We start from the raw sequence: 406 nt of genomic DNA on the forward strand, positions 1-406 counted from the left end.
ATATAACCACACGTCCCCCTACCTTACCACGGAAGTGCTAGGACAGCGGGATGCCACGCTGAGCCCTCACCACGTAGAAGCAGGTCAGTAGCAGGAACAGCGATCCCCGGCCCCCCCCACCGCCGCTTCCGTGACTCACCCCTCCCTGCTGGACTGCCGCTCTCAGCTCGTCTGCTTGCAAAGGAGACAGAATGGGAAGGTGATGGTGCTTTGACATCACAGTAAAGTGCATGTAACATTGCTTTGACATCGGAGGGTGTTGTAAACATCGCTTTGATATCATGACTGAAGCTGATTTCAACAGTGCTTTGGCGTCGCATCTCAAGGTGCTTTTAACGGTGCTTTGACATAGAGGTGCTTTTAACAGTGCTTTGACAGCTTGGCCATACTAGACATTGTTTGTCAT

At 52.0% G+C, this 406-nt stretch overlaps 1 protein-coding gene across 1 annotated transcript in view; it reads right to left on the bottom strand.

Annotated features, from left to right (window-relative positions):
- Positions 1-33: 33 nt before the first annotated feature.
- The window catches only part of LOC119586761 (zwei Ig domain protein zig-8-like), a 29,070-nt gene continuing 28,697 nt past the window's right edge, over positions 34-406 (bottom strand). Inside the window, exon 8 of the mRNA XM_037935487.1 lies at positions 34-171. Coding sequence (XP_037791415.1) covers positions 38-171 — 134 coding nt within the window. The 3' untranslated portion in view covers positions 34-37. The remainder of the gene's footprint in view (positions 172-406) is intronic.

The sequence above is a fragment of the Penaeus monodon genome, chromosome 21, assembly GCF_015228065.2.
Source record: "Penaeus monodon isolate SGIC_2016 chromosome 21, NSTDA_Pmon_1, whole genome shotgun sequence".
Classification (NCBI taxonomy): domain Eukaryota; kingdom Metazoa; phylum Arthropoda; class Malacostraca; order Decapoda; family Penaeidae; genus Penaeus; species Penaeus monodon.